At 43.7% G+C, this 14,434-nt stretch overlaps 1 protein-coding gene across 4 annotated transcripts in view; it reads right to left on the bottom strand.

Moving 5' to 3' along the window:
- The window catches only part of LOC148039656 (glutamate receptor 3.3-like), a 45,104-nt gene extending 31,778 nt beyond the window's left edge, over window positions 1–13,326 (bottom strand). Inside the window, exons 1-5 of one of the 4 annotated variants that reach the window (XR_015693062.1) lie at window positions 12,444–13,326; window positions 10,736–12,081; window positions 3,996–4,276; window positions 3,662–3,693; window positions 3,186–3,589 (exon numbers count right to left, since the gene is read on the bottom strand). Coding sequence is in view for 3 of the 4 variants with exons in the window: in XM_087692430.1 (XP_087548556.1) it covers window positions 3,186–3,589; window positions 3,662–3,693; window positions 3,996–4,276; window positions 10,736–12,081; window positions 12,444–12,741 (2,361 nt within the window). In the remaining variant the exon portion in view is untranslated. The remainder of the gene's footprint in view (window positions 1–3,185; window positions 3,590–3,661; window positions 3,694–3,995; window positions 4,277–10,735; window positions 12,082–12,443) is intronic. The other 3 variants (XM_087692430.1, XM_087692439.1, XM_087692449.1) reach the window with 3 other exon arrangements.
- Between the last annotated feature and the right edge of the window lie 1,108 nt (window positions 13,327–14,434).

Here is a 14,434-nt window from a genome sequence, read left to right as displayed (position 1 = left end):
CCATTCCCCATGCCCACACCTTTCTCATGGATTGCCCCCCGACCCTACCCCACAGCCCCCCCCCCCTTTTTGGGGGCCACTCTCCCCCCCTCACACCCGCCTCATACTTCCAATCACCCCACCATCCCTCACTCTTCCTCTTTCCCACCATCCCCCCCCACCGATCAGTCCCCCCTGATCCTCACCCAGTACATGTCGGCGGGACGGCTCCGTGAGCAGGCGCGACCGTCAACCAGAGGCGGCGATCTCTCTCTCTCTCTCTCCGAGGAGGGCGACCCAGAACAGCAGGTCGCACGGCAGTAGGCTCTGAAGGACGGCAGGGTACTTACAGGTTGGCAGGGCGAGATAGTGTCGTCAGGGCGAACCCCACGCTGGTCTGAGGGGCGATCTCCCGCAGCGCACAGGTCAGGACGCGCGTCACCAGGTCAGGCCCCAGCCAGTTCCGCCATCGCTCGACGCATCCTCTCTCTCTCTTGAAGGCGAAACGGGAGGGTGCAGGCACCGACAACAGAGGAACGTCTCGCCTCTCTCTCTCTCTCTCTCTCTCTCTCTCTCTCTCTCTCTCTCTCTCTCTCTGTGTTGCCTCAGTTCTGCGCGTTGACGCGGGGCAGGATTGCGCAGGCGTTCAGGCCCCGACAGAATCGACGCGAAGGGTCAAGTCGCCATCCCTCTCTCTCTCTCTCTCTCTCTCTCTCTCTCTCTCTCTCTCTCTCTCTCTCTCTCTCTCTCTCTCTCTCTCTCTCTCTCTCTCTCTCTCTCTCTCTCTCTCTCTCTCTCTCTCTCTCTCTCTCTCTCTCTCTCTCTCTCTCTCTCTCTCTCTATCTATCTATCTATCTATCTATCTATCTATCTATCTATCTATCTATATATATATATATAATACTTTCCTCAAAACATTCACTTTTATGGTTGAGTAGGATGGCTACCTCTAGCGAGAGGACCTTGACCAGACAGCGTTCATTGGATGCTCCAACCACAAGATCACCGTAGTGGTATCAAAATGACTAAGTGACCAGAGAGACAGTAGGGTTTGCGAGGAAAAACACAATGTGTACAGCAAACATTGAGAGAGAAAAGTAACACAGAAGATGATGAAAGATGAATCATGCTGATGAAGTGAATCTCATACAAGGGTGTCGTAGCATAAAGGAAGCCCTGGAGTACAGGAAGACTGCAGAAGAAGCCTCCGAGTCTGCAAATGCAGGATGAGGAGGTGTTGCCTAGAGCAGGGAGACTGCCGTCAAAGGGTAAGGAGCCTCTGAATCTGCAAACGCAAGGATGAAAAGTGGTACCTATAAGTAGGGAGACAACCAATGAAGCCTCCGTCTGTAAACGCAAGCCTGATGAGGTGACACCAACTGTGGAGTGACGTTAGAAGGGTGGGAAGCAGCCAAGAACCAAACGCAAGGTGCAACTGCCTTTGATGAAGGTGACGCCTGTTGGAGAGAGAGGCCAAATGGTGAGGGACCTCCCTGGCAACCAAACACGAGAAGGTGGAGCCGCCAGAAGGATGGAGGATAATGCTAGATAGGGTGGATGCTAATGCCAAGAGAGTGTGGACTCCAAACGCAAGGTGTAGGAGCACAGAAGATGCTATCGCCAACAATGGAGGATGGACGCCAACCGAAGAGGAGCACACTACCACCATAAACGCAGCCAACTAGAGATGAAGGCTCGTGCCAAGAGTGTGGAGATGGTGGTAGGAGAGAGAGAGAGTGTGTGTGTCAGAAGACTAACGAAGAGAGAGTGGGAGTGACGGACTAAAGCATCAACCATAAGGAATGAATGAGAGAGTGGCCTATAAATAGGCACAGTCAATCTAAAATGGCACCCCTTTTTTTGGGGCTGCAAACCCTAAATGCAAAACACAAAAACGCAAAACTAGAAGTGAAGGGTTTCTCAACAAGTGGCACACTTCGAGAGGAAGTGGCACATTGACCCAAACCCAGCCACCTATCTTATAGATGGATGGAGATATTGGGCTTATTAGAAGAGGCCTCTATAGAGATTACAATGGGATCCAAGAGAGAGAGTGTGGAGGGATCTGTTGATAGACCATGTGACGTGGCCTTCTTTGGCTACACCACTAGGCTAGGGAGAAGGATACAAATGGGTAGGATCAAAGCACAGCCACCAACCACCCCCCCATTGGCAAAGAGAGGGAATCTCAAATGAGTTCTTTATATGACTTTTGGAGGAGGCTACATAATAACTTTAGTCCTAGAAAGATCTCTCTCTTCCCATGGCTTGTAGCTCACAGGAACTTAGTGATTGGCACTTGTTGGCTTAGGTATGGCATGGACTCTGTGGCATGCGGGAGATGCATTGGACAGCATCTAAGCAAGATCCCCACTCTAGATTATTCGCAGGCACAATGGACATAGGGACACTATCACATATGGGAGCTGATTGATAAATAACATAGCCTAGTACATTTGGAGGGCAAGATGCAATCACATCATTGACCTTTAGGATGTATGCAAAGCCAAGACTCTATCAAGGATTTGGATAGAGATGATTCAAACTCTCCACGTGAGATGGGAGAGTATGCATGGCAGCTCTAAGAGGAAGAAGAGAAGAGAGGATTTCTTGCAAACATGGGACTCCAGCAATTTCTTCCATACACCCCTCACGTGGTTTGGCATTATAGCCCACCGGATTGGTTGTTCACACAATCATTATATTTGTGGTGTACTGAATTGCTCTTACATAATTCCTTGTACTTTGTATTTGACCTCAGGTATTTTGCTGAGGTGTTATTAATAGACTTTTCTTTCTTGAAAAAAGAAAGTGTCTCTACATAGGGACTAGTCTCCCATGCAGTACATTCTTCATTAGTGCTCAATCTTTCTCTTCCTCTCTCTTTTTGGGAGGCACCTTCAAAAAGGTTATTTTGTTTTTAAAATGCCAAACCAAAGTCATTGTGGCTCAGTGTGTTTCTATGGTCAACTTTATTTTCATATTGACATAAAGACACTTGCTAACTATGAAATGTGAAGACAAAAGTTAGATGCACAGAAAGAAACATTCAGTTTGTATTTGGATGTTGACAGACAAATACATGCTAATGCTGGACAAGGAAGATTCAAGGAGAGTAAACAAGTTACAAAGAAAACAAAGGTGCAAGAAAAGGCTTTCTGTTGACTACTAAAACATAGTCCATAAGAGAGGCATCAGTGACTTACAAATCCCCAGCCTCCTTTTGTAAATTCCTGACCCGCAATCATAAAGCCGCATTGAGTGCTCAAGAAGACTTGTACGTAAGGCATCTCATCGACAATGGCAGCTACTCCTCCTCGATTTGAACCCAGATTAAGAGCTTCAGCATATGAAGCCATCGTTGTAAGGGGCTTGAGCCTCTCCTTTGCTATGTTTAAACTTATCAAGTAATCTTTCACAAAGGAACCTCCTTGATAACCAACAGGAACATTGCTTGCCTGTAGGCTGTTGATCCCTTGAATAGTGGGAGTGAGCTGCTGTACTGTCAATATTGAGGTCAAATTTGCTGTATAACTTGAAGTGATGATGAGGACCACAAACAGCCAAATAAGAATGACAAATTTTCCCAGTGCGCTTCTTGTTTTCTCTCCTGCATGGTGATTCAGTGATTACATGAAAGATGACTTGAGAATCTAATTGGTCAGAGTGAAGCTTAACTCACTTTGAGAGAAGAAAAGCGTTGAGAAAGTGAACCTACATGACAAGCACACAAAAAACCAGTATCAGAGAACAATTTTTTTTCACAATGAAAATCAAACCACTCCCATTAACATGGACAGCCAAGAAAAGCAGGGCGCAAGTGTTCAATAGTGTTGTGCACTTAATGTTTAGATAGTAGGGATTCTTTTAAGTAAAATTGAGGACCCTACCCATTATCGGAAGCTCTTGTTTCCTATTTAAACTGTAGCTGACAAAATTAAGCATAAATTGATACACCCAAGACATGGACAAGTGTAACAGATATCACTCCTTCAGACAGCCTAAGAAAAGCTTACCAAAGAACAGTAACGACTTGCTTTTTTGGATGGCCTCGGAAGTCCTGGTTCATCTTGTGTTCTAGCATCCAGACAACAATACCAGTAAAAACAAAGAATGCTAGAGTTGTTAACCACATGGTTGGAGTGAATGGCCGCAGAAAAGCCCAAGCATAGCTCGAATGTCCATTCTTAATTGGAACGACCACCACAAGCCCAGATTCTGTGTAAGGTTGTGTAAAGTCTACCTTCTGCATGCGCTTTGTTGTTATTGTGACATCACCAACAACTGCATCATATACCTGCATGATTCAATCGTAATCACCAGCTGCTCTAGAAAAATAACCCCACAATTGTAATCATATACCTGCATGATTCAATTGTAATCACCAGCTGCTCTAGAAAAATAACCCCACAATTCCAGTCTCTGGATTTCAAATCCTTCGGTGTCATTTCAAGCTAGGTATCTTAGATAGTCAATTTACTACTCTTAAAGTATTGATCCTCAAAGAAGTTAATACTGTAAACTGGGGAATGGAATCCCCTGCTACTCACCCATCCTGATTGTTCATGAACAAGTTTGCAGGTTAAGCCCATTGCATGGCACTTAAATGCCAAAAAGTTGCACTTTGATCACACCAGCAAAACTAGCAATTTCTTTCCTTCCCTAAGCATACATGGCAAGGTTTGCAACAGAGATTACTGAACAAGACAACATAACACAGTAATTCATGCAGACCTAAATCCATTGGTGTGATATCTTATGGCGCCCACATTATGTGGCATCTAACATACCAGGGGGTGGGATGTCTCCTATTGAGGTGCAGTGAAATAGGTATTTTAAAAAATCAAGATTCAAAATAAAATCTCATCAGTAGAGTGTGTAGTTAGCTTTTGCATGTCAAATAGAGAATACTAAGGATACATTTCAATTGCACATTTTTACCTCTATGGAGATGGACTAAGAAGCAAATTAATAGCTTTGAGCTCTCTCTCAAGCTATGGGCATTGTATGGAGAACAGGACATAAGACAAATGACTTTAGTCCCACTTAATCAATGACATGCAAACTTGAAAGAAAAAGCACTAGAATAACTTCAAGAAAAACAACTTACATTGTTATTTCTTCTAAATTTCGCTTAGAGACTGTATTTAAGGTTTCGGTTATCTGGAGCTTTATTTGCAATCTGGTATTTTGAGGTGTCTCTGGAGGGTATCTACTTGCTTGAGGCAAAGCTTACCAAAGGAGGTTGTTCTTTTATCAAATTTTGTTTTTCCCCCTGTTCTTTGTTGCATCGTTGGGGATTTCCAGAGAGAACTGCCCAACATCTTAATGAAGAGATACAAGGGAAAGATATTACCTCTTTACTATAAGGAGGGTGAGTTGAAAGTAATTACAGAGAGAGAAGGATTGGTGGTCTCTGCCCTGGATGGGATAGGGAGAAACTTGCTTGAGAGTTTGAATAAGATTTTTGTGGAGATATGCTAGGGTTTGCATGGAACACTTAGTGTATGACCACAATTGAAACACAAAGAATGGCTCCAATGCCAACCAAGTGTCCTAGGCATGACTAAAACTCGACCTTGGGAGAGGACTCCTACGCCAATCAAGAATGCAAAGGCACAACCACCAAGGTAGTAGTCCACTTGTCATGAAAAATAGACAAACTAGTACTGTAGGTAATGATGTTAAATGATTAAATTACCTCAATTGAAAGGAACGAAAGATGGATGCCAAGGATACCTATTCTTGAGAGAGAAGATACTATCTCTGTCTGTATATTGATGGAGGCAATACTCACCAAGGCAAAAGCTGAAAAAAAAAACCTTCAGCCCAATAGGACCAGTAAAATGCATGCAATTTAGTCCTAAACTAAAATACAAATCCCAGCATAAGAGAATCAAAAAAGAAATCTGCATACCAAATGTTTCATATTGAGATGCTTTAGATACTATGCTAAATGAAGAAGAGAGCTAAGAGTTAGAAGCAGCAAAAGTGAATGAAAGAAGGAAGTGTGCAACAAAAGACTTGAAAAAGTGTGGCTAAGCCTAAAGAAAACTAGCCTAAGGTTCCTAAGGATGACCTAAGATGCCTAAAAAACCACCCTAGGGGAAGATAATGACCAAACCAGTTAGAGATTCCATTAGGCAAGGGGGAGATCCAAGATCCACTGCACTAGTGGCCAGCCACTAATAAACACAAATATCAGGGGGTGCAGAAACCACACTACCTCCTTGGGGAAGACCCCTCTCAACCTCCTTGGAGTGGCACTACCACTTCCAAAAGGGGATGAGGTTGGTTTAGGAATTGGTAATGGGTTCAACTTTGGTGTGGGTAGAATACCCTTAGCTATGGATGGTGTGATATTGGGTGTGGGTCTAATACCCTTGGCCTTTGAGCGACAACTGTCATCTTCATGGCTAGGCTTCTAGCAACAAATACAAAAGCTATTCTTTCTAGGCAAGTAACACCAAGAGGATCTATGTGAGGTTTGGACTTTACCGCTCCCTTTTTCCTTCAAAGGAGACCAAGCATCAGCATGAAAACATGGTCCGTGTATAGGATCAATCGAGGAATGTGGTACTATGTCTAAGTGGCTCAGTGAGTCCTATCCACTCCCTGAGTCCTTCAAAGGAGGAGGTGACTCAACAGCATCACAAGGGGTTTCATGTATTTGAGCAACAAAGGAGGGTGGGACTATGTGCAGGAGGGGGATACCCCCCACAATAGGACCAAATGAAAGAGAGTGGCTCACTTGTAGATCTGGGGAAGTTGCATAATGCACGGGTCGCATTCCCGGCACCAAAGCACTAGGGTGCAAATTGGTACACCTATTGTGGGTCTAAAGTAAGGGTCTAGATTAAACGTAGATGAATCTAAATATGAAGTGAGTGCGAGGGAATGGTGGGAAGTGCCAAGGGACCAAGGTGAATGGGAAGCATCAAAATCATGCTCAAATGAAACAAAGGATGAAGGATTACCTTGTGGAACATTGCTCGACATAAATTCTACTTCTAATCCATATTGTAACAAACTAGGTCTCCTAGGTGACTTCCAATAGGTCCACACATAATTGAACTAGATCTCTTATGTGACCTAGGTGACTTAACTGTTAGAACTTGCCAATTCTGAGCAATGCTCAATGTAATGTGTGGTATGGACACTTATAAAAGTGTCACTATAGGGTGTATATACCTAGTGTCTTAGGACATTAAAGTAGTGACACTAGACTCTAGAGTAAATCAACTTAACTCTAGTTAGTTGGTGGAAGTGTAGTTAGGTCACACCTTTGACCTAAACCTTAGCTGTACTTTCACCTATCATTCAGTTCAGTTCAGCTAGTACACTCTCCATTTTGCACTCACACTGCCTACTATCTTTTGCTCACTCTCATTTCTCTCCTCCATAGCTGGTCCTCTTTCCTTCATTGGGTATTAGAACCATCACCGCCACCGGCTCCAATCCACCCACCAGTCCTTGTTTGCAAGGAGGGGCTCAGCCAAGTTTGCCACGCCAGCCACCAAGTTTTCCACCACCGACAGCTCCTTGCCCATCAATGTTGTCGCTGCCCCTAGATGGCCTGCAAGCTGCAATCGCCACCCACCGCCACAGCCAGTCCTGCCACCACTTGTGCAGCAAGTCACACCACTTGGCTGCCACACCACTGCCGCCCCAGTCACCGACTGCAGCCACATCAGCGCCACCACTGCTTCCAGCTGTCCCACCTGCTGTCACCTTCACCGCCTGCATGCAGCTCAGCTGAGTGTGCCACTGTCCAACTAACTGTACCACCACACAGTTGGCTGCACCACCAGTATTTGCCTGCACTCCAACTGCACCATCACTGCCCTATGCTATACAGCACAATCCTATTCTCCTCAGCTCTTGCAGGCATCTGGTGAAAAAAAAAATTGGGGCTTTTGCCCGATTCAAGGTCCTTCATGGGAATCTTCATCAAAATCGTCAGAATTGTGCAATTTCTCGGATCCATCATGCATCCTGAGGTGCATTGAAGTTGCTGGTTGCTGTCTACATGCACCGAGGTGACATTTCATCCAATTTCAGGCTGTAAGTTTAAAATTTCTTCCATTTTTCAAAAAAAATTTGGAGAGATTTGAGGCTTTTGCTTGGCACACATCTCAAGGCAGTGAACAAGTGCAGCAACAGTATTAGATTGCTGTTTGGATCAGTATCAGCATAGAAATTTGTGGAAATTAATTTGCTGAAATTTGTCATTTGGCACACATTCCAAGAAGTGCAATGGCACAATAGTGAATTGCAGTGTATTACAGATCAGGGCCTGTTTTATGCAGACTTGACACATATTTCAAAGCATTTGACAATTGTGGATAGTTTTGTACTTGCGTTTCTATCTTGTGTTGGGATTTTGGTACTCGGGAGAGTACGTTTGACACTTCATCTTGGAAGTGTTTGGCTGCTGAATTTGTGCATTTATTGCAACAATGTCTCAGCACGGTCACAAAGATATCCAAGAAGGAAGGCTGGTTTCATGGGTGGATACTAGAACCAAATGGTCCTCGGAGCCCCAAAGAACACTCGTAGTAGAGTGGCAAGCCCCCTCTGAGGGTAAAAAATATTCTCCACTAAGAGATGCAATCCCATATATCTAACAAACATTCACCCTAGGGGATGCTCGTGAAAAGGGCTAAGGGTGGGGGCATAGTAGGCACAGGCATCGTACTAGAGGGCGGGTCAGGGATCTATAATTGGCTGAATTGACTAACCACCTGTGAGGCTGGCAATGCCCTAGGTGCAAGAACCAAGAGTCCATGACTTTGAGCCCCTATAGGCATGTATGCAGTTTGATCCAAATGAATGCCCATCATGACACTCCCAAATCCACTTGGCATAGTCGCTAGGGCCTACCATGAAAATGAAAATCCTGAAATTGTAACGCCCAATAGAGAACCATAAGTCACATCTGCAAGGGCTGAGGATCCACCGGATGAAACACCAAAAACCTGGTTCCAAATCATAGCCAAGCTCAGCAAGGTATCCCAAGATAACAGGATGGCAAGGACCGATAGAAAGATTAGTGATGTGTATGTGGAAACACAGGTGGCTACTGGATGAGATGCATCAATCAACTAAGAATCACTGGAAGTGGTAACTCGTGAATCAAGAGAAATACATATTCTTTGAGAGGCACCTCCTGTGTTGTAGTTCACATAGTTTGTGCCTCAAAATTTTCTTGGTAACCTTTGTATGGCTGCACATTAGCTGAATCAAGATGAAAGAGATGATCTATGCAAGAAACATGCAAACCTGAACTATAAAGGCCATAGGACATCACTCTTGGTCCATGATGGTCCATTCCCTCGCAGAAGAGGACACCAGATTTTCTTCAACCGCTTTGTCATTATACGCTACTTCCAAACGGCTGTCAAAGTCAATACTCAAAGACCATGAGTTAATCTTGAAGATACAGAAATCCCTCAGAGCCTAAACTTCTAAACTTAGAAGAGAGGGCTCTAAAGAGGGTTTCAAAGTAACAGACTGAGACGTCAGAATTTAGTGAAGTTTGCTCATGCAACCCCTAGTCTCACAATAGCTCCAATACCATGTTAAGAGAATACCATAGAGTTTGTAGAGAAAACACAAAGCATGTATGAACTCGACTTAAACAATGGAACTCAAAGAGAAACTCAAGAAAACACAAAACACAAAATTCTAGAGTGAAGGAATAACTCAATGAACTGCATGAAATATTGTATGTCCAAAGAACTGAGAATAACTCAAACCACTATCTCCATACGAGAGGGCTAAGCAGAGGGAGTCAATGGACATGAGCTCTACATGATCCCAAAGCAGCACACCACCAAAGCTCAGATATCTGAGGATGCCATCACGGTCAGAAAAGAAGAAAACACAGGTGTAGTAGTCTCAGAGAAGTGGGAAGCAGCAAACACAGCCTCGAGAGGAGAAAACACAGCTCCGAGAAGTGTGCAGCAGCACAAACAATAAAAATGCAAGCAACAAACTGTCCAAGAGGTGACATCAGCCATGGCCATCAGTACAGCGGCAAAAGCAGCTGTTCCAATGCTAGAACACCAAGCAATAGGCCAGAGACATGTTACCTACAGCCAGAACCACATCAAGAGCTATAACATAACTGCTAGAGGGATTCAAGGAGGGTTTCTTTATTGACTCACTTCTTACATCTCTCTAGTAGGCGAGGACATGGCTTTCTATATCAAGTGTTGAACCTCATGTGATTCTGCCCCGTATTTTAACACTCTGGTATCACAAATATGGCCATATTTCAGAACAGAGCCTCCTTTGCCATTCTTCAATTGCTATATGTTTTTTACCTTTGAAGGATTGCAAGGCATTTGCAAGACCAGCATGGAGGACAAGTAACTTCAGCAATCATTTCCCAAAAGAGGCCTCCTTCCATGCCGTAGGTATTCGAGGTCTTATTCACTTGGATCTGTGTGGATCCATGCATATTCCCTCATAGCATTGCACTTTGCATCTCTTCTTGTTTGGTGATGCCTAATCTTTGAGAGTTGGTAATAACCCTTGGCCCCTGAGTGTATCCTAAGAGAAGTTATTGAGTCACGATCCTCCATTAAGACTAAGACTAGCAAACAGGGGGCAATCTACTTACACCCCTTTCCTAAGCTTCCCATCCTATCCAATTCCATTTATCAGCCTTATTAAAACTTGTAGCATTCTTACATTTTTTGTCTAACAAATTTGTACAGCGATAAACAGTAATTTTTGCACCTTTGCATACCTTATTGGCTAACTGATCAATCATATCATCATAACTAGGGCTACTGTTACCAAACACAACAAACTGGTAGGGGACACTGTAGGGCAAATAAAGTAGAGCCTGCTGAAAGACATCAATGCAGAAGCCATGGAAAGCACTTGCGTTGGTATTATTAGCTGACCAGCTAACAAATTGCTTGAAGTCTGGCTTGTTAGGAACAGCTATTTTCAAAGGCCTGCCATTTTTTGGAAGCACCCAACCACGAGGCGTTTCACTAGTATTGCCAGGCCAGACAATGTTAAATGTACCACTCTCAGAAGCTGAAGACACATGGATGTCTGAACTTGCATTTCCGCTGTGACCAGGTGAGGCCACAGAAAGCTGAGTTTCATTATTCCAATGGCCAACCACATTCAATTCCCCTCCAACCATGTTAACAATCTCAAATTCAGACCGCATAAGGTCCCCTTTTGAATCCACTCGTATAAAACCTGAAGCACCAACAAATTTTGTTTGAAGAATTTTTGTGCGCAGTAGTGGTCCTTCTTTAAAGATCTTCAGCTTTGCTAGCTCTGAAGCACCCCCAGATGCTGTTGGTGGAATGGCAGGATCATTGAGACTGAATCCTAAGCCATCCTTAAGGAAGCTGTCCAATGCATGAGCAATCATCCATGTCGCATCATATGCATACAGGCCATAAATATGAAGCTCATAAGTGCCATTGATGTAGTTTCTCCACCTGGACAAAAATGATAAGAACTCAGGTGATTCAGAATAATAGCCCCTTGTCCCAATAATACCTTGTAAAGAATTGATAGTACTAGTATCAAGGTCTATCGAACCCAGTGTGCCAGCTATGGAATCTGTAACTATCCACACATAGCCAGCATCCATCATACCCAGGTATTTGGCTTCAGAAAAGAGCATGAGTCCAAGAGTTTGCGGCATATGAACAACAAAGATTCGTGTCTGCATCGCTGCCAACCCAGTTAAAATGCTACCAATGCCATTCCTGTCAATATCTGGAACAAGAGCTGCTTTTTGGACTACCTTTGCTCCTACCGGCTCGAGTGCATCACTCAATGCAGCAACCCCATTTGTTCCAAAGTCATCATCCGTATACAAGGCAACAACCTCTCTCCAACCATATTGTCCTATTATTGCCGCTATTGCTTCCATCTGCACAGCATCTGAATGAGCTATGCGGAAAAAATAAGGGTACTGAAACTCTGAAAGAGCTGGATCTGTGGCAGCAAACGAAATTAGAGGGATTTGTGTAGAGCCACCCATATATGCCACAAAATGTGAAACTGTCGTGGATTGTGGGCCAATAACTGCCACAACCTTTTGTTCCAGAAGTTCCATTGCTGCAAACATGAGCAAAATGTTTAAGATCCTCTTCTGCATACAAAAAACAAGAAAGAGAAACAGCAAACACCTTATTTGGCTGCGAATTGCCTAAGATGATATCTAGAACAACACTGAGGCAATGAGTAGATTTGCATCAACGTACTACCCATGAGATATTCCCTTGTGTTTCACAAGTTTGCCTTCTGTTAATTCTATCTTGCCACGTGACAGCAACGAGGTGGCTGGAATGTCTCGTCATTATAAGTAACCCTTAGAATTTTTCATTGCAAATTGCAAACATTTTCCCCATATGTATACAGTTGACATGGCTTAAATGAATTAGATGGCCTTCACAAAGCAAGAAAGGTTGTGCATGTACCAGCAGCACTACCCATAAAAGCAGAGCAATTGGTGTCCATTGTATGAAGGACAATATCTGATCCGTTAAGCAAGCTACTGTCCTTATTGATGTCTGCAACCGCTAGCTCTATAGCAGATTTTGCAACCCTTCCAATGATTGTGCTTTGAGCCATTAAAGCACCAACCTTGATTTCTCGAGGAACCACAACACCCAGTGTCGGCATTGGACAAAGGAGAAGGCATGAAAGCTGGAGACAGCAGCACAAAGTCCGGAGAAACCTGGCAAAGCAAAGATGCGCCATAGTTCTAGGTTCCATGGAACTCCCCCGAGCTCTAGCAGCACAGGGTTCATGGTGTTACAAGCATTTCGGCACCAATGCCTTGATGATGCGGGTGCCTTGAAGACCCGGAAACAGTTTGCTTGACCCAACTGAAAGCGAAGTCTAGTTGACTCTAGCATACGTAGGTGTGATCTGCAGTGTCATTTATAATGGTCATTGGGGGGGGGGGGGGGGGGGGGGGGACCCGATTGTCCTAGTGTGAAAAGGGCAACATTATCCATCATTGCGTAGGACTTGGCTAAAGGAGGCACAGAGAGAGAGAGAGAGAGAGAGAGAGAGAGAGAGAGAGAGAGAGGATTTTATGAAAACTTGCATTGAGCAAAAGGATGATGCTGGGAGCTACATTTTTGTCAGTGACTTTGCCACTGTTGGAGTGATGCAGGAGAATAGGCTTTAGGCTTTTAGTGAGCTTTGAGGTTTTGGTGGGCGCCCAGCAAAAACTTTGGCGTCCGGCTGCTCCACCACCCCACATTGCGCCTCGGGGTTGCATGAAGTGGGCGATCAAAAGAGCGGAGACAGATAGCTTGCCTTTCATGAGGGCGCCCAACATGCTCTGTTCCTTCATTATCACCGACGTGAGCGCCCATAAAAGCTATGCTGTTCGTGCCCCAGTCGTGGCTCTGGGTTGCATGAAGTGGGCGATCAAAACAGTAAAGACAAAGAGCTTGCGTTTCACGTGGGAATGATTTCTGAAATGAATTCGCCCCTGCGCCGCCTAGTACTACTGATGGGGTAGAGGCATATGAAAGAGAATCGCGAACATCGATGGAATGACACTTCTGGCAAATTCGTTCCAAAACTCATGGGCCATATGCACCTTTGACATCTCTTAACAGAGAAGTGATTATGGTTAAGACGATAGAATGAAACATGTGTTACATAGGATTATTAACTCAATACATGATTACAACTTTATGAATCAACAAATGAAAACAAATGCACGTTCTGCACACAGCAAGGTAGGCCACAAAACTTGGATATTATTAAAAGTCCAATTGAGTGTAGACAACTTTTCCCTAAATTTTGACGTCCAACTCAAATATTATTGAGTCATGAGTCTCACTAAGGACGGGTCACACCAGCTCTAACACAACGAAGAAAAGTTTAATTATGGTGATTGAGGGGATAGCTTTGACTCTTTGAGTTTTGAAGTCTCACTCAAGGCCCTAGGTTCAACCCCACCATTGACACAAGCTCCTCACCTCCTTTATCAAAAGTAAGATGTTATTGATTTGTTTTGTTTTCTAGAAAACTTATCAAAAGAGCTTAAACTTCACATGATGTGTGTATAGTATTTATACAATTTAAAATGTTCACATGGGCATTTGTTATTTCATTGAAAAGCTATAGAGCATAAAATGTTATTCTTTATTGCAACATGATAATTATTCACATCCATTTTAGTCGCAGTACAACTAGTGCATGACTAGTCCCATCATTATGTTGAAATAGGCCTATAGATACAAAAAGTAAGCAAGGCTTTAAGATTGGTGTTTCACATGTTGTGTGTCTCTATATACACATATCCTTACATATACATGCATGCATGCATACATGCACACACACACATACATATAGGGTGTAAATATTTTGTATAGCAATGCTACACAGCTCAAATTTTGTCATTCTAGGTTTTGCCACAATGCAAAATTAGAATAAGCTATAGATG

The sequence above is a fragment of the Lygodium microphyllum genome, chromosome 2, assembly GCF_053477565.2.
Source record: "Lygodium microphyllum isolate KBCC chromosome 2, Lygodium_microphyllum_v1.1.10, whole genome shotgun sequence".
Classification (NCBI taxonomy): domain Eukaryota; kingdom Viridiplantae; phylum Streptophyta; class Polypodiopsida; order Schizaeales; family Lygodiaceae; genus Lygodium; species Lygodium microphyllum.
This window is presented reverse-complemented; position numbering and strand designations above follow the sequence as displayed.